The sequence below is a fragment of the Coregonus clupeaformis genome, unplaced genomic scaffold (genome assembly GCF_020615455.1).
Source record: "Coregonus clupeaformis isolate EN_2021a unplaced genomic scaffold, ASM2061545v1 scaf0041, whole genome shotgun sequence".
NCBI classification, from domain to species: domain Eukaryota; kingdom Metazoa; phylum Chordata; class Actinopteri; order Salmoniformes; family Salmonidae; genus Coregonus; species Coregonus clupeaformis.
Window position 1 is genome coordinate 906343 of NW_025533496.1, and position 24366 is coordinate 930708.

General features: G+C 43.1%; 1 protein-coding gene across 1 annotated transcript in view; it reads right to left on the reverse strand.

Annotated features, from left to right (window-relative positions):
- Positions 1–17614, reverse strand: part of LOC121552437 (lysophospholipid acyltransferase 2-like) — a 69661-nt gene extending 52047 nt beyond the window's left edge. The window contains exon 1 of the mRNA XM_041865370.2: positions 17052–17614. Coding sequence (XP_041721304.1) covers positions 17052–17138 — 87 coding nt within the window. The 5' untranslated portion in view covers positions 17139–17614. The remainder of the gene's footprint in view (positions 1–17051) is intronic.
- Between the last annotated feature and the right edge of the window lie 6752 nt (positions 17615–24366).

Sequence of the window (24366 nt, forward strand, 5' to 3'; positions counted from 1 at the left end):
ACCCCCTGGTTCGATTCCAGGCTGTATCACAACCGGCCGTGATTGGGAGTCCCATAGGGCGGCAAACAATTGGCCCAGCGTCGTCCAGGTTTGGCCGGTGTAGGCCGTCATTGTAAATAAGAATTTGTTCTTAACTGACTTGCCTAGTTAAATAAAGGTAAAATAAAAAATAAAAATAAGGAATGCAATACATAGGAAATAATATGGTGCCATTTGGGAACCAGACATTAACATGTCAGATGAAAATCCAAAGCTATTCTGGCTGTGTGTTTGATGAGCCCATTCCTCCAATCCATTCCTACTGAGGTTAAACTCTGGTCACCCTGCTGAAGTGGAGAAATGAATGCAGAGACTGGAGAAAAGATGACCTCCTTGATGATAAATCAGGGAAGTCCATTACACAAGCAAATAAAAAGACAACCTCTTCAAAGCTGTGCAAAGAGAGATTTGTCTGATCATGGGGAGCCATTCACCTGAAGAAACTATCTGCATGGGAATCCACAGTAGATTTTGTGGTCATTTTCAGAAGTTTTTTTATTAAAGTGATCAATTCTCGCTCGACTGCCTCGCCTATCGTTGAACCTGCATACCCAGTGGGGCCTCTCTGCTGTAAGTTCCTAGGTCCTTTGAGATGGTCCGGTGGCAGTAAAAACTTGGCCCAGTCTCTCTCCACAGAGCTGCAGTCTGGATTGTACTGGCTGGCTGACAGCTTGGGTCGATCCCTGGAAGCCGTTGGAAGTATCTCAGCTCTGAGGCCTGCATCCCAAATGAAACCCTATTCCCTTTAAAGTGCACAAATGTTTACCAGCGCCTATAAAAAGGTGATAAGGTGCCATTTGGGATGCAGTCCTAACATGATTGAGCCCTGGGCCCAGCCAGGGATGTTCTTAGGGCAGCTGACAGCCGTATTGTTTGACCAGGGCTAATTGTCTTCCAGACTTTGTTCACGGCGTCTAGGGTGAAATTGCCCATAGACGCTCATTTTGGGTCAGTTTTGCATTTCCAATTAAGGTTAGGATTGTGGTGGTGAAGCTGATCCTAGATCTGTACCTAGGGGAAAATTCACCACGGAGCATTCATCAACGGTGCTGGGAGGAAGCTGTTTGCATCTTTGTAGATGGAGGGAGGTTTCAAAATATGTAGAGGAAAAAGTAGTGTTTGAGTAACTATGGTTGTGTCCAGGTCACATGTCCAACGGAACAGAACAGGGACGACAGCCTGGCCAAAGTAGAAGGATATCAAACTCTTTCTAACACAGGATACTTTCGGTTGATCTTAAAGTGGACTAACCCTAAAACTTACTGCTACAGTTTTAGACTATGTAAAAGACAGGAACGGTACAGAATGTCACAGCACCAGATTTAGCACTAAATTTGAGGACTTTTTAAGATGCAAAATCCTTTCAGATTGATGCCTTTTAAGATGAGCAATGAAGGGAGAGAGTCAGAAAGAATGTTATGAGGGATGAGTTAGACCTACTTAAAAAATCCTGCCCTGAATTGAGCTACCTCTCATTAATATCTCATGGAGGCCCTACTGCTGTGCAGGCTGCACTCTCCTCTCCTCTGCGCTCCGTCCAGACACCCAAGCCATCGTCTTCTTTAATTCATGCTCCTTGATGTTTCCCATTACTGTCTCTGTGTCTAGGCTAAGGTATTCCTTCCTATTGCTCTCTGCAGCCTGCAGGGACACTTCATGCCAACCCCAACCAGATACCTTGTACAGCGCCAGGTGTTCTGAACTCTGGGCTCGGTTCAGGGCTCGTATTCACAAAGCGTCACAGAGCAGGAGTGCTGATATAGGATCAGCTCATCCCTGTCCATAATACATCCGGATTCATTAGGATCTAAAAGGCTAAACTGATCCTAAATCAGCACATATGGCCAATGAATACAGCCAATGAACTCTGGGCTGGGTTCATATACAGCAGTGGGTTGAGGTAAAGCTGGGGAGGATATGTACTGGATGTGAGCGAGAATGTGCCAGCTAGCCAGCAGGACTGACGGACAGTGATGGAGAGAAGATAAATTGGATGTTCTGCTTGAGAGACCAGGAACTAACTGCCTTTTCTGGGGAGAGAGAGGGACTGCATTCCAAATTGCACCCTATTCCCTATTTAGTGCACTACTTTTGACCAGGGACCATAGGGTTATGGTCAGAAGTAGTGCACTACATAGGGAATAGGGTGCCATTTGGAGCACAATAAGGTATTGGACTGCAGTAATCTCTGATAGATGTTTAAAGAACCTTCCAGAACATTTTGGGGTACACTGGACAGGACAAATGACAAGGAAATGTTACTGTGTATATAGACATTTTCAAGAAGTTTCAGAAAGTTTCAGTTTCCTACTACAATTGGCTGATATAACCCAACCCGTGCAACATAGAGCTCTGGTCAAAAGTAGTGCACTATATAGGGAATACAGTGCCATTTGGGACGCACTCTAGAACAGAAAAACTGAGGGGAGAAAGTCAAGTTTCACTAGAAGATACTGCCTTGCTGTCCATCTTTGACATTCAGATAGAAAATGATGACCTTCCACAAAACAAAGGGCATCATTTTCTCTATTACTTGTCTTTCATTTGCAAACAGTATTGAGGATTGAATGGGTCTCTATCCCAAATCGCAACGTCCATCCAATGACAAGGAGGCAAGAGAAGACACATTCTGCTGAATGAGGAACTGGTTAAGGCTCATTGGAGCCCGTGATGGAAGGAATCCTTCCTGAAAAAGCCTGTTGCTAGGATACAGCCTGCATGCCTTGCCATAGTAAAGAGGAGGTTGATGTGCTGCTGAGAGGATGGCCATGTTTTTACAATCATCTGTCTCATTGAATTGGCTGCAACATGCTATCACTAACTGATTACAGTGAGGGAAAAAAGTATTTGATCCCCTGCTGATTTTGTATGTTTGCCCACTGACAAAGAAATGATCAGTCTATAATTTTAATGGTAGGTTTATTTGAACAGTGAGAGACAGAATAACAACAACAAAATCCAGAAAGACGCATGTAAAAAATGTTATAAATTGATTTGCATTTTAATGAGGGAAATAAGTATTTGACCCCCTCTCAATCAGAGAGATTTCTGGCTCCCAGGTGTCTTTTATACAGGTAACGAGCTGAGATTAGGAGCACACTCCTAATCTCAGCTTGTTACCTGTATAAAAGACACCTGTCCACAGAAGCAATCAATCAATCAGATTCCAAACTCTCCACCATGGCCAAGACCAAAGAGCTCTCCAAGGATGTCCGGAACAAGATTGTAGACCTACACAAGGCTGGAATGGGCTACAAGACCATCGCCAAGCAGCTTGGTGAGAAGGTGACAACAGTTGGTGCGAATATTCGCAAATGGAAGAAACACAAAATAACTGTCAATCTCCCTTGGCCTAGGGCTCCATGCAAGATCTCACCTCGTGGAGTTGCAATGATCATGAGAACGGTGAGGAATCAGCCCAGAACTACGCGGGAGGATCTTGTCAATGATCTCAAGGCAGCTGGGACCATAGTCATCAAGAAAACAATTGGTAACACACTACGCCGTGAAGGACTGAAATCCTGCAGCGCCCGCAAGGTCCCCCTGCTCAAGAAAGCACATATACAGGCCCGTCTGAAGTTTGCCAATGAACATCTGAATGATTCAGAGGAGAACTGGGTGAAAGTGTTGTGGTCAGATGAGACCAAAATCGAGCTCTTTGGCATCAACTCAATTTGCCGTGTTTGGAGGAGGAGGAATGCTGCCTATGACACCAAGAACACCATCCCCACCGTCAAACATGGAGGTGGAAACATTATGCTTTGGGGGTGTTTTTCTTCTAAGGGGACAGGACAACTTCACCACATCAAAGGGACGATGGACGGGGCCATGTACCGTCAAATCTTGGGTGAGAACCTCCTTCCCTCAGCCAGGGCATTGAAAATGGGTCGTGGATGGGTATTCCAGCATGACAATGACCCAAAACACACGGCCAAGGCAACAAAGGAGTGGCTCAAGAAGAAGCACATTAAGGTCCTGGAGTGGCCTAGCCAGTCTCCAGACCTTAATCCCATAGAAATTCTGTGGAGGGAGCTGAAGGTTCGAGTTGCCAAACGTCAGCCTCGAAATCTTAATGACTTGTAGAATATCTGCAAAGAGGAGTGGGACAAAATCCCTCCTGAGATGTGTGCAAACCTGGTGGCCAACTACAAGAAACGTCTGACCTCTGTGATTGCCAACAAGGGTTTTGCCACCAAGTACTAAGTCATGTTTTGCAGAGGGGTCAAATACTTATTTCCCTCATTAAAATGCAAATCAATTTATAACATTTTTGGCATGCGTCTTTCTGGATTTTTTTGTTGTTATTCTGTCTCTCACTGTTCAAATAAACCTATCATTAAAATTATAGACTGATCATGTCTTTGTCAGTGGGCAAACGTACAAAATCAGCAGGGGATCAAATACTTTTTTCTCTCACTGTATATAGCCTATAAAATGAAGTGTCTGCTTGGCCACCATGCAGTCAGCCACATCCACAATGGCTTTTCATCTTACTACCTACGGCCTTTAAGAACTGCCTCTCCGAAGCAAGAGAACCACCGTCTCTACTCTCATTCAAGATGGCAGCCTAGAACAGACACTTTATTTGTTTTACATTTTAGTCATTTAGCAGACGCTCTTATCCAGAGCGACTTACAGTTAGTGAGTGCATACATGTATCAACCTTGAATACATCAAAGACATCTACATAGATTTCAGGACTGCAAATCAATTTCTCGTTGCCAGAGGGCAAAACCATCACAACTCTGAAGGCAACAACATCAGGCTCAAAGGCCCACATTAAATCCAAAATAGGATCAGTGATAGTTGTTGATAAAAAAATGTAAACACTTTTATTGACAACATCTCCCTCTGTCTCTAATTTCTCATTAGCAATAGTAACTTATCCATAGAGCCCTGTTTGAGGACACAGGCTTTAGTTCGCTCAGACAAGAAGAAAAAAAACGGAGGAATGCAACCCCCAGCTGACAGACAAGCTAGGGCTGTCCCATACAAAAACAAATGTTGGTCGACCGAGAGTCGTCTTTTCTTTTGACCAATCGGTTGGTCAAATTTTTCCATATACAGTACATTCGGAAAGTATTCAGACACCTTGACTTCTTCCACATTTTGTTACATTACAACCATTCTAAAATTGATTAAATTGTTTTTTCCCCTCATCAATCTACACACAATACCCCATAATGACAAACCAAAAAGGTTTTTAGATTTTTCTGCAAGTTTAAAAAAAATACAAAACTGAAATATCACATTTACATAAGTATTCAGACCCTTTACTCAGTACTTTGTTGAAGCACCTTTGGCAGCGATTACAGCCTTGAGTTTTCCTGGGTATGACGCTACAAGCTTGGCACACCTGTTCCCGACCCTCCTCCCGCTGCCGTTGGCCTTCACAGATTCTGCCATTACGCTCCTGAAGTTGCCGGTAATAGGCTACACCAGTGGTCAGCAACCTTTTCCATTCAGAGTGCCAATTTATCTTACCATTTCTACCAATCTGCGTGCCAGTTATGATTTTCATATGCACATTTTCGTGTAACAGTTTCATTTAATTTATAATAGCCTTTGTATCCCAAAATCCTTGTCTGTGGCTAATCTACATTCTATCTAAATCTAATTGAAAATTATACAAATCTAAAAGTAACTTTTATTGCCATTGCCAACTATGTAAAAATAGCCTACATAAAGCAAACAAATAAAAACATTGCAGCCTGCAGGTAGAAAATATCCTGATAAAGATAAATATCTTATAAATCACATTGGCTATGCATAGCCTGTCTGCAACAAACTTGAAACATTGTATCAACTTTCAACTGGGTCGGCCCGAAACTCTCGCTAGCAAACTTGCAACATTGTATAAAATATTCTGGGCCCTCAAGAGTTTCCCGCACCAGTGAGCTCTGGACAGACACAGCTGTAGGCTATTTAGGCAAAGGTATTTTATGACGTTTCCACTGGATCAGAGCATTAATTTTTTTCCTTTCATGCCGAGTGGTTATCGAAAGGGAGAGAGCTGGAAATATTGTTCAAATACTTTGAGGAACTATTGTCATTCTCAATTGATTCTAAAACCAGATTTCGTTTATTTGCTGTTTGAGGTGAAGAAAAATATAGTTTGAGAAGCTCCACAGCTCATTAGTGGTGGTGAGTTAAGACAGTCAGAAATACTATCAGACATTCCCAAATGGGCACATTTATAGGCCTACATTTGCGAGCAGGACAGGTAGACCTACTTCTATAGGCATAATCAGGGGCACGTCCTTACTCAACATTGACAGGAGTGTTTTAAACAAAAGACAATGAATAAATTGACAAAACCCGTAAATGGAATGAAATAAACAAAAACTTGTTTCTCAAAAGTGTAGCATAAGTTGTGAGTACTGTAAACAATATGTCCACTCCGACAATAAGAACGACTGTAATAATAATATGAATATGAATATGAATATGAATATGAATAATAATATGAATAATATATTGAAAGCATTAACATAAATTACCGTCACCAAACAAACATTGCAGTTGAGAAATTATGGGAATTAACGGTAAATGTGCGCTACTACTGGTGATATATGTAATGTAGAATTGATAGACACAACAAACCATGCACACAATGTTATGGATCAATGAATATACACAAAATGGCGGGAGAGAGACGTGCCTTGTGCATCTGAGCCACAATCCCCTTATTCTTGGACCGTGGCATCCCCGCAGTGTCACACCCTGGCTCTGGGGACTCTATATGTTGAGCCAGGGTGTGTAGATTCTATGTGTTTAGTTTCTGTGTTCCAGTTGGTTTGTTCCTTTTGGGTTATTCCGTGTTGGTTGTGTTTAACCTTTGGACGTCACGGTATCGTTTATTGTTTTGTTCGAGTGTTTACTCTCTTTAAATAAAGTATGTTCGTTCATCACGCTGCGCCTTGGTCTACTCCGTCTAACGATCGTGACACGCAGCTTCCTCAAGGGATTAGTCCCCTGAGACAGGCGCAAATCAGACAGATGCTGCTTGACTAAAAAAATCTTAGTCGACCAACAGCTTATCGACCAAACAATCGACCAGTCGACTAAATGGGGTCAGCCCTAAGACACACATGCATGCCAAACACACTCCAAATGCACGCACGCGCACACACACACACACACACCTCTATAGTCTCTGCCACTCAGAAAATGTCAACTTTCCTTCAGTGGCTGATTGCACTTTTCACAGTTCTTCCCTTTTCCTGTTGTTTTCACGTACTCTATTTCCCAGGTCTCACTCCAGAGACCCAGCCCCTGGACACAGACTTATCAGATCCAGCCTGCAGTCACAGAAACCTCAGTCCACATAAGAGGGTGCATCTCACTCCCAATAATGTATCCTGTGCACTTGTTCACCACTTCCCACAAATCTAAAAGCATTGGAGATCTGCTAGGCATCTGCTAGGAATAAATAACACAAATTTGGTAGAGTTTGGATGACAGGCTAGTCCAAGTCTGCGTCCCAAATGGCACCCTATTAAAGATCTAATTTAACTTTATTGTATATAAGAATATGAATATGAATATATGAATAGTGTGTAAATAGTATTTTTGTTGTCTCTTGTCTTTTCTAGATATAAAACTCTTATTTGTATTTTTTATTTTTTTGGCACTACATCCTCGAAGGCAATCTTATGTTGTTCTTGTCTATTACTGTTCTGTAACTTGTCATGTATTTGTATGTTTTATGTGGACCCCGGGAAGAGTAGATGCTGCATGTGCAGTAGCTAACTGGGGATCCTAATAAACTAAACCCTATTCCCTACATAGTGCACTACCTGATTAAAAGTAGTGCACTATATAGGTAATATTGGTGCCATTGGGAACGCACACCAAGCCAGTGTTCTTAACCCACTAAATCCCCATTGGCCCAGTGCAGCACAACATCTTCCCTTAGTGTACCATCACCATCTCTATTGCCCAGCAGACAACAGTTGCACTCAGATGATTCAATCTCCCATGAACACTAAGTGCACTCTCAGTGCAATACATTAGTCTTAGACACTCAATTATTTATCTCAAGCGTAAGAGGCCACTATTCACTGCTCGATGTACATATACACTCATCATAAACCCTTCTTCCATAGCTAAAGACAGGCATACACTTACGGAAGGTAATAGGGGTTTAATCAGGAGTGATATGTCGAGAAGTCACAATGACTACTGCCGTTTCCAGAGATGAGATGAGGCCTGCCATCTATAGAGGAAGAATACTTTATTGTCCATTTTATTTTCAGATTACACCTACGCAACTGCCTGAGAAACATAGGCGCACGCACACACACACAAACACACACACACAAACACACACACACAAACACACACACACAAACACACACACACAAACACACACACACATACAAACACACACACGCAAACACACACACACAAACACACACACACACAAACACACACACACAAACACGCCCCAAGGGTCTGGAAGACAGGGTCAGCCCCTGGAGCTGTTTAGGAGTCAAGTGCCTTGCTCAAGGGCAAAATGGCAGCAGATGGCAAACACAGAGCCTTGTTTCTAATGGTTCAATGAACTCCAGAACGATCAGACTGCAGCAGATGAATTATAGCCTACATCCAGAGAAAAAGGGAAATGATGCAATAATACAGTGGCCTACTACACCGGGGGGAGTGGACGTGATGAATAATACCAATGTATCTATTTAACTACTTCAAATCGAGCCCTCAATTATTCCTATTACTCTATGGGTGTGTCCCAAATGGCACCCTATTCCGTATAGTGCCATTTGGGACATAGCCACAGAGAACGAGTCACTCCTGAACGACGGCGTCCGCCTCATAAAGCTACCACCCAGGCAGAGGAGGGTAGCACGGGTACTGATGCCATCAAAACCACTACTGCCATGAGCTACAGTCAGTCCTTGTTATTCTCTTCAACTATCCTGATGGTTATACTAGGATAGGACTTCATCTCACAGCGGTTCAGTAGTCTCTCACCCCCGGCGGTGTCCCAAATGGCACACTATTCCCCATGTAGTGCACTACTTTTGGCAAGAGCCAAATAAAATGTTATTCGTCAATACCTATAGTTGACAGTAGGTATAAAAGCTCCCTCAACATTGCAGTACAATATCCATATCAATAATAAACAAAGGTCAAAGGTCAAATAACAAGTCATTGGAAGGAAGAGGTAGTAGTATAAAACTACTATGTAAACAATAGGATATAGAGTATAAATCATGACCGTGACAAGTATTACTGTGTATACAAATATTAAGTGGACCGTGTCCTGGTCGCGCAGTTGAATAAATAGTATATAATAGAACAGTAGCGTTGACTGAGTATGTGTGAGTATGTGTGTGTGTGTGAGTATGTGTGTGTGGTTGTGTGTTTGTGTGAGTGGTTGTGTGTGTGTGGTTGTGTGTAAGGGTTGGATGTGTGGAGAGTCAGTGCAAATAGTCTCTAAGGTGCAACTAGTCTCTAAGGTGCAAATAGTCTTAGAGGTGCAAATAGTCTCGGAGGTACAAATCGTTTTTAAGGTGCAAATAGTCTCGGAGGTGCAAATAGTCTCTGAGGTGCAAATAGTCTCTACGGTGCAGGTCTGAGCAGGTAGACAGCTAGGGTAAGCTGTTCAGCTGTCTGATGACCTGGTGGTAGAAGCTGTCTCAGAGCCTGTTGGTCGGAGACCCAATGCCAGCTGTAGAACCTCTGAGAGCCCATGCCAGCTGTAGAACCTCTGAGGGCCCATGCCAGCTGTAGAACCTCTGAGGGCCCATGCCAGCTGTAGAACCTCTGAGGGCCCATGCCAGCTGTAGAACCTCTGAGGGCCCATGCCAGCTGTAGAACCTCTGAGGGCCCATGCCAAATGTCTTCAGTCGCCTGAAGTTGAAGAGGCGCTGTTGCGCCCTCTTCACCACGATGTCGGTGTGATTGGTCCACGTCGGGTCCTCTGTGATGTGCAAGCCGAGGAACTTGAAGCTTTTGACCCTCTCCAGTGCAGCCCCCTTTGATATAGATGGGGGCACCCCCCGCCCCGTTTCTTGTAGTCCGCGATCAGCTCCTTGGTTTTGTTGACGTTGAGGGAGAGGCTGTTTTCCTGCCAGGGCTGTCTCGTCGCTGTCAGCAATCAGGCCCATCACCATCGTTTCGTCAGCAAACTTAAGGATGGTGTTGGAGTCTTGCGTAGCCACGCAGTCATTGGTGAAAAGGGAGTACGGGATGGGGCTAAGCAAACACCCCTGGGGGGCACCCGTGTTGAGGGTCAGCATGGCAGAGGCATTGTTGCCTACCCTCACCCCCTGGGGTCGGTCCGTCAGGAAGTCCAGGATCCAGTTGCAGAGGGAAGTGTTCAGTCCCAGGGCCCTGAGCTTAATGACAAACCTGGAGGGGACTGTGGTGTTAAAGGTTAGCTGTAGTCAATGAACAGCATTCTCCAGAGCCATATGCTCTGGTCAAAAGTTGTACACTACATAGCGAATAGGGTGCCAATTTGTACGTAGCCTAACCCTGCAGATAGTGTTCAGGGGCAGAACTCAGCATACAGAGAAGCATGTTAAATGAGGAATCTATTCAGCTCTCTCTGTTAGATAAAAGGCTGTGCATGGTGACGTAGCACACATAAAAATACAATTTGCGGCTAAATTCCCATGTACCGAATAAAAAATACAAGTTAAATGGGTTTCCATCGCATTTTCAACTCTACTGATGGTTTTCTCACCTAAAAAATGGCAGTATATAGCGAGTGTGCCCCCTCTGGTATTGGCACGTGCGCTCTAGCCAACAGCGCGCAGGACGCAGATACAGTCCTATATCTGCCCACTGTTGGCTAGAGCGCACCTGTAGCCTACATGATGAGATTACTATGGACGTGTCATCAGAATAAGACCCTCGATATTTATTGGAAAGGGGCATCAAACTCATCACCCTGCACTTTCACCACACTGTGAAGTTCATCATAACTTATTTCATCTGTAGTTTAATGAACTGCATACTTTCCCGACGAGTTGTAGTGGGAGGACCACACAACTTGTCATCGCGTGACTCCAAGTTTACTTCGATATCATGGTTATTCTATAAATATTTGCGCATAAAAGCATCGCCATCGACATTTCTCGCATAATTCATTTTACAGACACAAAAAGATCCCACCTTGTATAGCGTATTGTTTTGTCGACATTTGGAAAGAAATGTTCTGTTTCCATCAGTCCTGTCATGACATTTGTTATCCGACATACACTTTACTGGCATAAAAAGGTTGGATGGAAACCTGGTTAGTGATACTGAAGTTAGTTCCTGTATTCCATCCCGGAATGATCTACAGGAACTGGGGAAATTCCTGTAATGTTCCAGTATCCTTTCTGGCTCTCCTCCAGGAAAACATCTCGAGGGTGCGTCCCAAATGACACCCTATTTTCTATTTAGTGCACTACTTTTGACCAGGGCCCATAGGGCTATGGTCAAAAGTAGTACACTATATAGGGAATAGGGTGCCATTTGTGACACCGCCTCTGACACAGAGGGAAGGAAGTGCTTTGTAGGTGGAACAGCACAGCAGTTGAGCACGCTGGCAGCCAAGTACAATCAGTGAGCAGACTAAACGCCCATGTAGGCCTGCCACACAGACAGAACCAGTGGTGTAAAGTAATTAAGTAAAAATACTTTAAAGTATACTTCGTTTGTAAATTATGTCTGAGTGTTGGAGTGTGCCCCGGCTATCTGTAAATTTAAAAAACACAACAATTGTGATGTCTGGTTTGCTTAATATAAGCAATGTCAAATGATTTATACTTTTACTTTTCAAATGTAAGTATATTTTAGCAATTACATTTACTTTTGATACTTAAGTATATTTAAAACCAAATACTTTTAGACTTTAACTCAAGTAGTATTGTACTGGGTGACATTCACTTTAACTTGAGTCATTTTCTATTAAGGTATCTTTACTCAAGTATGACAACTGGTTACTCTTTCCCCCACTGGACAGAACATACTGTATGTCGCACACAGAACACAGTAGGCAAAGAAAAATCGTGAAAGTTATCAAACTGAAGAACTGATTTGCAAAAACTAGTACTCAGATTATGTTGGTTATTCAAATTGAGGTTTAACATAGTCCCACATCAATCCATAAGAAATGTGGCAGGTTTTGAACCACTTTTTTAAAAATGATCCAGTGCCATGTAATACATCCTAAGTATTTATAGTCACTCTCTATATCGGTTCTGGTAGACACAAAAAAAACTCTTAGCCACAGAGGCAGACTGTCTGGAATTGGGTAGACTGCCTGTAAATGCAATATCTATTTTCCTCCTTCTCTATGTGAGTGAAAATGCTGAGTAATAATATAGGGATAATGGTTGTCTCTAAACCTCTTTCTACATCATAGAGATTCTCAACCCCAAGAGGTTTGTTAAATTAATTAGCTCCTCCACATAAAATATTTATTCTCAACGCAGAGGCATGCTCTTCTACACTACGTCACGTTTTCATTTTTAGTTTCATTTTTCAGAAAATGGAACAAGAAAATTCCAGAGTAAACGTGAGATTCCCATTTCAGATTAATGTAGCTAGGGCCTATATGTCCAAAGAAAACATACTGTCTGTGCATAAAACAGCATAGCCTAAAGCTGAATCACCAACTGAATTATGTTTTACGATAAACTACCTCATCAATATCATAAATAGGTGCCCTAAAAACAAAAAGACCTGTGCAGCTAGTAGATGAATGGATTTGGTTCAGTCAGTCATCCCGATGAGCCCTTCCTACATAGCGAATTTATGCTGGCTAGCTGGCAAAAACAGCAGCATGGCGCTAGTTAAAACTTGTAAAACAAAGTGATGTTTATTTAGATGGACACCAGGCGTGTCCGTATAGCCTCATCCCGCTCCCATACCGTCAGGCAGCCATCAGCCATAATAACCCCAGAGGATCATGGTCCCTGTAGTCATTGAGACAGCTCCCCTAGAGAGAAACCCCCTGAGGCCCCAGTGTCCTATCAGCACTCCGTCCCCAGCGGCACCCTATTCCCTACATAGTGGCCTATGGGCCTAATTTGTTGCACTAAATAGGGAATAGGGTGCCATTTGGAACACAACCAGATCCATCTGCTCCCAGCCATGCTGAGAGAGGAACACCCAGTCCCATGGTCCCATGTAAACTAACCTCAGCCAGACCCTCAACAGGAGGAACAAATTAGCTGACTCTGGTATTCACTCACCAAACTCATAGGCCTACAACACACTATGAATGTTTTAATGGGAGGGGAATCTGGATTGAATGGAGTTAGTAGAATGAGAAGTCAGCATTATTAGCGCCATGTTTTTCATTCAGTTGGTTACATCCCCATAGTTAACAGCACACACACTGGCTGTGCCCCAAATGGCACCCTATTCCCTATTTAGTGCACCACTTTGGACCAGGGCCCATATATAGGGAATAGGGTTTTGGTGAAAATAGTGCACTATACAGCCAGGGAATAGGGTTTTGGTGAAAAGTAGTGCACTATATCGGGAACAGGGTGCAATTTGGGATGCAATCCCTGTGCCAGATAACCGTACTCTACTCCCTGGGCATTCCTTCTCACTGAGCCCCTAGGGTGTTGGGTAGCAAACTCTTGATGGGGAAGACCACCATTTACAGCTTGGCACAAAATATTATCTCTCACGCACGCGCATTTGCACACATGCACACACACACACACACACACAGCTAATGCAATATGCTTGAGGTCCTCTGTTTGCTAAAATATTCACAGCAAAAGTTTGACAGCAGTGCTTGTGACACATTTCACACTAAGGATGTGTCACTTGGCTGCATGTGTGAAAGTATCGGTAACCAAGTTGGCTTCTATACCACAGTCAAATACTTGCTGTAGGGAAGAACTTCCATAGAGACAGCAGAACCATTAAACCACAGCTTTGGAGCCATATGTATGAAGTGTCTTAGAATGCTGATCTAGGATCAGATTAGTATTTTAGATCACAATGAATAAGATTAAATAGACAGGGGGGGACCTGATCCTAGATGAGCACTCCTACTCTGAAACACTAGATACATAAAGCCCCTGGATGCCAAAGGCTGCCTAGCTGGTGCCATTAAAGTAAAAGCAACAATGTACCGTGTTCTCTTTCAGTGATAGTAATAGCTTAGCGCAATGTCATCAGTATGACTGAACTCTGGTTGAGTATTTGGGAGTCTCAGAGACTCAGAATCATATCACTAACCACAAAGATCACAATATCACAGTGACTGATGGGCCAGAACACACTGTACCATGAGCAGAGCATGGTTGCGTCCCAAATGGCATCCTATTCCCTATGAAGTACACTATATACTGTAGGTAAGTATGCCATTTGGGAAGCTGACCATGGCTCATCCTTGGAGCGGCTACTTTGCACAGGGAGATGGGGGAGGGGGGGGGGTGCTTCCCTGGGGTTAGGCAGGAATATGTGCGTTCGTTCCAAATGGCACCCTATTCCCTATATAATGCACTTATTTTTACCAGGGCCCATAGGGATCTGGTCCAAAGTATTTCACTGTGTACAGGGAATAGGGTGCAATTTGGGATGTAGCCTGTGTGTATTTTGGTATGGCAGGCCCAAGTGTTATTATCCCTTTGATATTATTAAGTCTTCTGCCCTTGGCCGGGGTTTGCATAGTAAGAGCTAGGAGGCCTATCTATAACTTATAGCTGCAGATACCCTTTTCCCCCTGGACAAATCCCTTACACTAAATCAGCTTACTATGACCGTGTGGCTGCATAGAAGGGTATGGCCACGCAGAAACCGAACTGTGGGCTCTGGTCAAAAGTAGTGCACTATAAAGAGAATAGGCTGCCATTTGGGACTCAGCCATTATTACTAGTCTGTGTCTCTTTTCAAAGTAGAAGTCTGAAGTAAATCTGGCTTAGACCACCTAGACCACAGGAAGATCCCTGGAGACACTCCTTTTTTGGTTCTTTCTCTTGTTTCTAGCAAGTCGTTTCCACAGTAACAAACACATACTTAAAACACCATACTGTTACTATGACAACATAAGAAAGGATAGTCAGCTACTTTCTCTGATGGATTGTACCGCAGCCCCTGACTGACTTACTGACTCTCACATTGCTGTGGATTTTCTAAGGCAAATATCATATCCTACTACTAGGCCTACATCTCGAAGTCAAAGAGAATTTTAGTCACAACAGAAATACGGGGCTATCTCATCCTGGAATGTAGCAATGGTGCTAGGCTACAACAACAGATAGGGCCTGATGCATCTTCGCATTCAGTTGTGCAGTGATGAACCACAGATCTGTAGCCTGTAGCTAAGGCAGTGTCTATGGAAGAGGGAGTAATGCTACAGGATCAGTTGTAGACCCAGGGCTCATATTATTGCCTAGAGAACCTGATTACTTATTAGTTTATTAACAACTTGTGTCATCAGAGCTTTCTGTAGAGTATCAGCTCCATTGTAATACTATGAAGGTATAGTATTAAGTAAGTAACCAAGCTGAGCTGTACTAGACTGGCCTGGTTACGCTTCCACCATAGTTTCTGGAACCGTGCTGGGAAGGACAATGTGGATAGAAAATACCCAAGCCAGCACATGATCCGAGTCTACCCTTTAGTGTGAAACTGGCAAGAGAAAACACCTATGGAAATATTTATAGAGCTCGCTCAGTGAAGTCACCAAACAAACACACCTGTTACCTCTGGAGGAGTGTTAAGAGGAACAGACGTTCGTTCAGACGACTCACTGTTGTGGTCACGTTCCCTTCATGAATACTGTAGGAGATGTTATGGGATAATTTACTGCACGCTACAGTACATCTGGTCTCTTGTTTTGACTGAATGGGAAAAACCAGGAGTTCTACAGTACATCCTCTTTGGTTGTGTCGAAATGGCACCCTATTCTCTTTATAGTGTTGACTGACGACTCACCCTGAATTTAATTCCGCTGCTCTATCAGTTGATACATTAATTCGGAAAAACTGCCATCGTAGAAGTAGTTTGTGTAACTTCAAAATGATTTGGGTTGTACAAAACAAATTAATCAGCGATTGGATCGCCTCTAACCAATCAGAGTATCAAAATTGATAACGTTGTCATGTAGGCCAGCTCCGTCCAACCCATCGGTTTCTGGGACCAATCAGAACGGTCAGAATGTGTTCGCATTCTAGAAACTTGGTTGGTTATGAATGTGAGTAGACTTGTGGGATATTATCAGAGACTTTTCCATTGATCTTTGTCAGATGCAAATCTTGTATACAGTAGATTGTAAGTGTGGTTGCTGCAGATTTAATATTTGCATTTGATGGGCTTCACATGTAAAGTAAAGCTGTTGTGGTCAGAGTAGGCTATGTCATCTGAGTGTTCTTCAATGTAGTCTAATGACAAGTGAGACTATAGCATTTACATATACAGGTAATCTGAATGGGCCTATGTGAAAACCATTGCAATGAATAGACAATAGTAATAACTGAAAGCATGCTTAATGATAAATTCAGATTGATTTGGCACTGGCAGCAATAGACATAGGCCTATTCTACAGCTCTTATGTGCGTAAAATAAAACTGGTTGCATTATAGCCAGATCAGTAAGAGGACAATGTCAACTGTAAATCAAAATCTAGGGTTCTTGTAGTCTAGACAGGCTATATCTCCTGAACACAGAAACCTGCGGCACATTTGTTCAAATAAGAGACTATTTAAAAGTATGGCTGATGATTCATTGTCGACTAAACGTTACATTTTTATGTGACATTTAAAGGGGGCCTTTAATTTAATTAAATAATTGCGAGATGTGCGCTTATGCCAATGTGGAATCAACGTGTTGAACGATTGAATCAAAGCAATCCAAATTCATGATTTCCTATGAGGGGAAAATGGCAATACCAATCTCCGTTGTTTGATAGTGAGGAATCAAAGACCATTGGCTGCACAATGTTGTTTTTGCTGTGATTTTGGACATGCGACGAATTATAGAAATACTGAAAAAAAAGCGTATGTAGAACTAACAAGAAATAGCCTATTTACCTGGTCGAGAGGAAGATTGATGATTTCGCTTATGGGTTGCAGCAAACTGGATCCAGTGCATGCGGGAGACACGGTTTCAGTAGCCATGATTCAGTGAACGTTGAAAAAGTCCTCTGCTCTCCTTCCCCTCTGACAGTGAATCCCCGATTCGCCCCGACTCTGATCCTACATCCACCGCTGTAGCTGCTGCTGTTTGCTGCTGGCCACTACTGGCTGTCAGTTGCGCTACAGCACCGTCTAGACTCAAATACTTCCCAAATCAAGCATCATTTGGGCGGGGAATGATTCGACTCATTCGCGCTCTAGGCAACGGTTTGCGACAATATCAGCACCATATTTCAATGTAAAGGCTAGAACAAATAGGCCCAAGTGCCACTGAATTAAAATAAGAAATAGGGTAAGTGGTTATTTTATTCTCCTTTTCCAGTTAAAATTGGCTTTTAATTCATGTAATTTTCATTTCTCTTGTAGTCTAAAATATTAAATTTGTCTTTATAAATAGTGGACTATAAATGTTACATTAAGCTCAGGTGCGCCGTGCTCGTTGCGCAGATGCTCGTCTCCATCCCTCGCGCATAGCCTACTGAACGCAAAATAAGATGCTGCGCTGCTGTCTTCGCTTCTCCTCCCCTAACTGAAACCCTGTTATTCACCCCAGTCCTGCATGTGGCGGCAAAGCAGTATCGTAAACTACACCTATTTCACACAATCATAAGAGGAAGACGTATTCCCGCCTTCCTTTGTTTTTCTAACAATTTCATTGGCTGAAGATCATCACGTGATACCAACTTCCGGCTTTGAAAATCACATTTTCCTGTCCAAGGAAGATAAAAAACGTGAATCTCACGTATGGAAAGTTATAGAAAGGATGATAACGGAAAGGCTGACTTACTTTCTGGAGAGTAGAGGACTAATGTCACCAGATCAAAGTGGGTTTAGGAAAGGCAGGGGAACGATGGATCCTGTACTGTGCCTTGAGTCAGTAATACGGAAGGCACAGGCAAATAAGGAGGGGGTGGTAGCGGTTTTCTATGGTGTAGAGAAGGCTTATGATATGATGTGGAAGGAAGGCTTACTTATCAAGCTGGATAACATGGGGGTTGGAAGAGGGGTTTATAACTGGATAAAGGATTTTCTTTTTGGGCGAATAATACAAGTGAGGGTGGGGAGCTCTATGTCAGAAAGCTATGAGGTGGATAATGGTACCCCCCAGGGAAGTGTCATTAGTCTTTTGTTGTTCTCCATTATGATTGACGATGTATTCTCTCAGGTGAGACCTGATATTGGGAGGTCATTGTTTGCAGATGATGGAGCGCTGTGGAAGAGAGGGAGAAATATTACCCATACAGCCAGAAGAGTTCAAGAAGCGATTAGTGAAGTAGAGCAGTGGTCCCTGAGGTGGGGCTTAAAGTTTTTAGTTGAGAAAACACAGACTGTGTTTTTTTTCTAGAAGGAAGGTTGGGGAGGAAATATACTTGGAAGTTGTATTGAAGGAATCTGGAGAGGGTGGGAGGGTTTAGGTTCCTGGGGGTCTGGTTTGACACTTGTATTACATGGGCGGAGCATATTAACAGAGTAGTTGTCAAAGGAAAGAAAATATTGAAAATGATGCATTGCTTGTCAGGAATGGAGTGGGGGGCAGATAGAATGGCGTTGAAAATGATATATATAGGGCTGTTAAGGTCATCAATGGAGTATGGAAGTATAGCATATGGATCAGCAGCTCAGACATCTTTATAAAAGCTAGATGTTATCCAGGCCCAAGCCCTAAGAATATGTTGTGGAGCACTCAGGACCTCCCGGTGGCAGCGATGCAGGTAGAGTTGGGAGAGATGCTGTTAAAGTTAAGAAGACAACAGCTAGCCATGACATATTGGGTAAATCTACAAGGACAAATGGTTACGCATCCTACATAAAAGGTGCTCCTAGAGTGCTGGGAACATGAACAAAATCTGAATACAAGCTTTGGGTGGATAGGCAACTGCATGGCGAGAGAGATGGGGTTGTTTGGGAGGGAGTTTAGCCCCTCTGTGGTTCTTCCTGCTATCCCACCTTGGTTTCTCCCTCAACCAGTGATAGATATAGGGTTGCTTGAGAGGGTAAGAGATGTTGAGGAAGGAGTAGATTCAGTTGTAAGTGAACATTTAAGAACACAAATATATTCACAGATGGATCTAAGGACCCTAAAACAGGCAGGACAGGAGCAGCTTTTAGTGTTCCTGAGTTTAAGGTGGCAGTGACAAAAAGAGCAACAGATCATTTATCTGTTTACACAATGGAGTGGTTGGCCATACTATTGGCTGCAGAGTGGGTGGAGGAGGTGTGGCCAGACAGGGTAGTCATCTGTTCTGACACCTGGGGCCTGTTGCACAAAAGTAGAATTAAGACATCCGGGATAAATGACTCAGCTGAGCTCAATGAAGCCAAAACATGTGCGTCCAGGCTTAATTGGTTGCACAAAGACCAAGCCAGGATGAGCAGACACGGATTCATTAAGCCAGGTGAAACCAATCCTGGATAGGTGCGCGCTCACGGCTCACTCAAATAGACCCCGCCACAGATCACAGATTAACTGATTTACCATGGCAACTAGAGCCGCGTACTTTTCCCCGTCGGAAGCACAAATCCTCATGGAGGCATACGAGGAGGTAAAAGATATAATTAAGAAGAAAGGCAACACCGCCACAGTGATAAAGCAAAGAGAAAAAGCGTGGCAAAGTATTGCAGACCGCCTGAATGCGTAAGTAGTGCACAATTACACACTCACCGCTCCGCTGAAACATCACAATTACAATTCAAATATTTAATTCACATCTCCAAAAATGCAGTTGTACTGTAATTATGAAACGGTTAAATTTTTAATTGAAATGCACTGCAGATATGAGTGAAATTGTGTAAAGTAACTCCATCACACTGTATAAAGCTATGATAAATTTTTTGATATTTTTACTGAAAACAAGACAAAAATACCAAGTAATTTTTTGCAGTGTGACTCCATTAAAGTGTGTGTGTGTGTGTGTGTGTGTGTGTGTGTGTGTGTAGATTAAACATGAACGGGCCAAAACGGACATGGCAGCAGGTCAAAATCAAATACAAGAACATTCTGCAGAATGGTATGGTCCCTGACTAATATTTAACAAAGCACAAGCATATATTGTACCCAGAAGGTGCCTGCTCACACATTGTCTGTACTGTTTTAGCAGTGAAAAAGAATACCCACAGACAAGGCACGGGTGGTGGGTCACCAAAGGCTGACCTTACCCCAGCAGAGGACATGGCCTTGGAGCTAAATAAAGGCAGGCCCGTCTTAGAGGGGATCCCTGGGGGGAAAGAGACGAGCATAGGTTCCTCCCAAGATGCCACCCGCTTCATTCAAGGTATGTCCTTCCATCTCTACATGGGATACAACCACATTCATATTGAATCAATTTGGACTGTCTGACTTTGGTTTACCTATTGCCTTGCAGTGTCTGGCAGCACTGTGTTCCTGTTAGAGCCACCAGCACAAGCACCAGACGATGCTGATCCAGTGAGTACTCCATCAAAGGCATACTGTAGGCCTGGCATGTCTTGTCTACTAGCTTCAATATGAATCCGATTAAATGTGATAGGGTGAAGGCCCCAGTGCAGCAGCAACAGCACATGATGGAGACGATGATGAGGAGGAGACCATCTCTCTGGATTCCAGAAGGCATGAGGTATCATGTTAAGACTGTGAAAGTACTATTTACTCTACAATGGTGAGGAGTCCTCATCAAAATCAAAAAATCTAATTTCTTTTACAGGACCCAGATGCTATACAGTGGGAAAACCAGCCTGGCAACATAGTGCGTATTAATAAAAGGACACCACATCCTGCCAAATTCCAGCTGCGCTAATTGTATTGTGTTCACAGAGCTCACAAGCTATCAGAAAGTTGTATGGCAACCACCTCCGGCGCCAAATAGAACTGGCAGACATAGACATTCAGTACAAGAAGAAAAAGATGGAAAATCTTGCACTGGAGTCCGAAATAAAAAAGAGGACAATTAGGAAACTGGACCTTGAAATAAAAAAACTTGAGAGGGAGGTGAGATATGCCTTCAATGTACACTGTATGCTAACTGTAACACAAATGTATTAATCATTATTTTTCTTTCCTCCCCCCAGCTCCAAGAAGATGACACAGCTCAAAATAATAATTAGGTATATTCTCGTAAAGTCAAGTGAGCCATGACATATGAGCTCTTATTGTGAGCACACAGGACGGTGGCATCTTTCTAAGGGTTTTTTTATTTTCCCAGCAATCAGTACAACCAAGTCATCGTTATAAGGCATCGCCCTCTTTTGCCCACCCCCCAGCACCAGGTGTGGCCACTAGCCTATATGAAGGCCCAAAATTGTGTGTTCCTTTCTGCTCTGACAATGGCATGCCCATTCGTGCGAGATGTGGTGGATGAAGAAGCACTTGTGCTGAGGGGAGAGCCTTCAGGCGAGAAAGGGTCTTCAGGGACCGGTTGGACCCACTGGCCTTCCCTGATGACCATCTATATGAAAGATACAGGTTTTCTGCAGATGGCATCAGGTATCTATGCAGACTACTGGGTCCCAGGATTAAGCACCGCACTGCACGGAGCCATGCACTGAGTGTGGAGCAAATGGTTTGTGTGGCCTTGCGCTTTTTTGCTAGTGGAGCCTTCCTGTACTCAGTGGGGGATGCAGAACAGCTGAACAAGGCCACAATTTGCCGCACAATAAGGAGTGTGTGTCTGGCTATCAAAGCATTAGCAGATGTCTTCATCTCCTTCCCTGGCCACAGAAGACTCTGTGACATCAAAGAGGAGTTCTATAGGATTGCAGGTAAGAGGATCTACAAATTACAGGACAACTGTTAACACATAGTAGGATACTCATTACTTTGTGTGACAGGTTTCCCCCAATGTCATTGGTGCAGTGGACTGCACACACATAAGGATAAAAGCCCCCTCAGGTGCCCATGAGGCCGATTTTGTGAATAGGAAATCCTTTCACAGCATTAATGTTCAGGTGAACATAACTTTTTGATATTGTCCATTGACGAACACTCTGCATTGCCAGTGATGTGCATTGATTGGTGTAATATTCCTCATCTTATGATTTCAGATGGTCTGCAATGCTGACTGTGTGATCAGCAATGTTGTGGCAAAATGGCCTGGCTCAGTCCATGACTCCAGAATCTTTCGGGCCTCTGAAATCTATCAGTGCCTATCACAAGGTAAGCCACACAACCCCTATTTATAACCATCATGGCTGTGTCAAGAATATCACTGTGTTTATGAGGTAGTAATGATGAGATTTTGTGTTGACAGGTGAATTCTCTGGTGTGTTGCTGGGAGACAGGGGGTATGGCTGCCAGCCTTTTCTCCTGACACCTTTCACAGACCCCCAGGAAGCACAGCAGGCCTACAACCATGCCCATGCCAGGACCAGGGCCAGAGTTGAAATGACCTTTGGCCTCCTGAAGGCACGCTTTCACTGCCTTCACAAATTAAGGGGTCAGCCCTGTTAGGGCATGTGATATTACTGTGGCTTGTGCTGTCCTCCACAATGTGGCCTGCCTGAGGAAGAGAGAGGGCCCCCAGAGTGCCACCAGCCATGGACTGGGACAATCCGGCAATCTTCCCTGATGACGACAGTGGTCGGCTGCTGAGGGACCAATATGTGTTGAATTATTTTAGTTAGTATGTGTGCTTTCAATTTTGGTTAAATATGTCCTGCGGTGGCAGAGGAATTTGGGTTTTTTTGGGTTCGTTTTTTTTACGAATTTGGCCTCTTATGATGTTTGTGCGGTATACTGTGTGTAATACAAGGCTGCAGGGAGGCTACTGCATCCATTCATTTGTCTGTTCAGTTGATGTGTATGGATTTGTCCTGCATTTATTTTAGTGTGCAGACATGCAGGGTGTGTTATATACAGACCTTTGAATGTGTATGTATCATTTTGTATAATATGCTTGGATTCTGTGCTTTCCATCTTGTAGAGTCACTGTGACTTCAGTTTCGGAAAGGAGCTGATGGTTTACCTGCTTTGTTTTGTCCTTATTCAATAAAGGAACATAATGTTACACATTGTGTTTTTATATTCATATGGAATGTGTATTTGTTTATATGACAGAGTACTAGGGCCACACTGAAGAAAAAGGATAAAGTCATAAATTTATGAGGCTGGTTCTTTCTGCAGAAAAGCTACATATTGTTTTTACAGTTTTGATACTTATGACAATGTGATACTTAATATTCTGGCACATCAGCATGTCTTTGTTTATGAAACCATACTGAAGTACAATTTCACGAAATGCCCCACATCTGTCATTTTAACAACTGTCCTCCTTTAAAACAACTGGTTACAATATTATGACTTGTGTTTTTTTCCCCTCTGTGGCCCTAATATTCTATCATTTTATATATAGCCTTATAGTCTATGGGAAACTGTAAATTATCTAATGATAGCAACATCATCTAAAAATCATTTTTTATCCAAAATCATTGAAATTAATGATCACAAACGTTTAAATAATGACAGTGGGTCTAGTTATATGTGATAACAATGTATAGTGAGCAGTGAAATAACTATTGGTTTCCATTTGTGGTGACTGCTGACTGACATTAGGGATGAGATTAAATAGATCCTGGAATTTAGCCTGGTCTGGAGCAGGCTAGCTCCACAGAATAAATCTCCATGGTAATTTATACCATAACATATCCTCCTGCCCCCTATCCATCTTTAGTGCAACCGGATTACGGATCAATTGAGCCAGGATCACCAAGATATCCTGGCTTAATCCCTTATCCTAGTTTTGTGCAACAGGCCCCTGGGCAGCACTGATGAGCTTAAATTAATGTGTGTCTCAGAGCAGACAGGATGTATTGTATGAGGTTTTGCAGTGTTTGTATAGGTTGAAACAGATGGGGGTATTTGTGATGTTCCTCTGGGTACCAGCTCATGTGGGAGTAGAGGGGAATGAGGAAGTGGATATTATTGCCAAGCAGACTCTTAAACATCCTAATGTTGAGATGGAATTGTCAATCAGTAAAGCAGAAGCCAAGGGATTAATAAGAACAGTGGTTAAAAATCAGTGGCAAGAGTTGTGGAACAGGGAGAGAAAGGGAAGACACTTGTATAAGATCCAGGAAAAGGTGGGGGCAGGAAGGTCCTCAGGCCAAGAGAGAAGGGAGGAAAGTGTAGTCACAATGCTGAGACTTGGACACACAAGGCTAAATAGTACATTGAAAGTGGTGGGGAAACATCCGACTGGGAGGTGTGATCAATGTCAGGAGGAGATGGAGACAGTGGAAC